Source organism: Merops nubicus, unplaced genomic scaffold, assembly GCF_000691845.1.
Source record: "Merops nubicus isolate BGI_N331 unplaced genomic scaffold, ASM69184v1 scaffold33203, whole genome shotgun sequence".
Taxonomy (NCBI): domain Eukaryota; kingdom Metazoa; phylum Chordata; class Aves; order Coraciiformes; family Meropidae; genus Merops; species Merops nubicus.
In genome coordinates this window covers 913-1,162 of record NW_008597428.1, presented here as the reverse complement: position 1 = coordinate 1,162, position 250 = coordinate 913, and the positions used below count along the sequence as shown (strand labels likewise).

The window sequence follows — 250 nt, the reverse complement described above, 5'->3', positions numbered from 1 at the left end:
GCTGTGGGACCCCTCTGCGGGCGGGGCAGGGTGACAGGCTGCCTGCCCACAGGTGATGGAGGACTCCATGAGCTCGGCCACCACGCTGACCACGCCGCAGGAGCAGGTGGACAGCCTCATCGTCCAGATCGCCGAGGAGAACGGCCTGGAGATCATGGACCAGCTGAACCAGCTCCCCGAGGGGGCCTCTGCCGTGGGGGAGAGCTCCGTCCGCACCCAGGAGGATCAGCTCTCCCGGAGGTTGGTCCTC

At 68.4% G+C, this 250-nt stretch overlaps 1 protein-coding gene across 1 annotated transcript in view; it reads left to right on the top strand.

Annotated features, from left to right (window-relative positions):
• The window catches only part of CHMP1A (charged multivesicular body protein 1A), a gene marked incomplete at its 5' end in the record, with an annotated part of 3,744 nt that overhangs the window by 2,603 nt on the left and 891 nt on the right, over positions 1–250 (top strand). Inside the window, one exon of the mRNA XM_008936701.1 lies at positions 53–240. Coding sequence (XP_008934949.1) covers positions 53–240 — 188 coding nt within the window. The remainder of the gene's footprint in view (positions 1–52; positions 241–250) is intronic.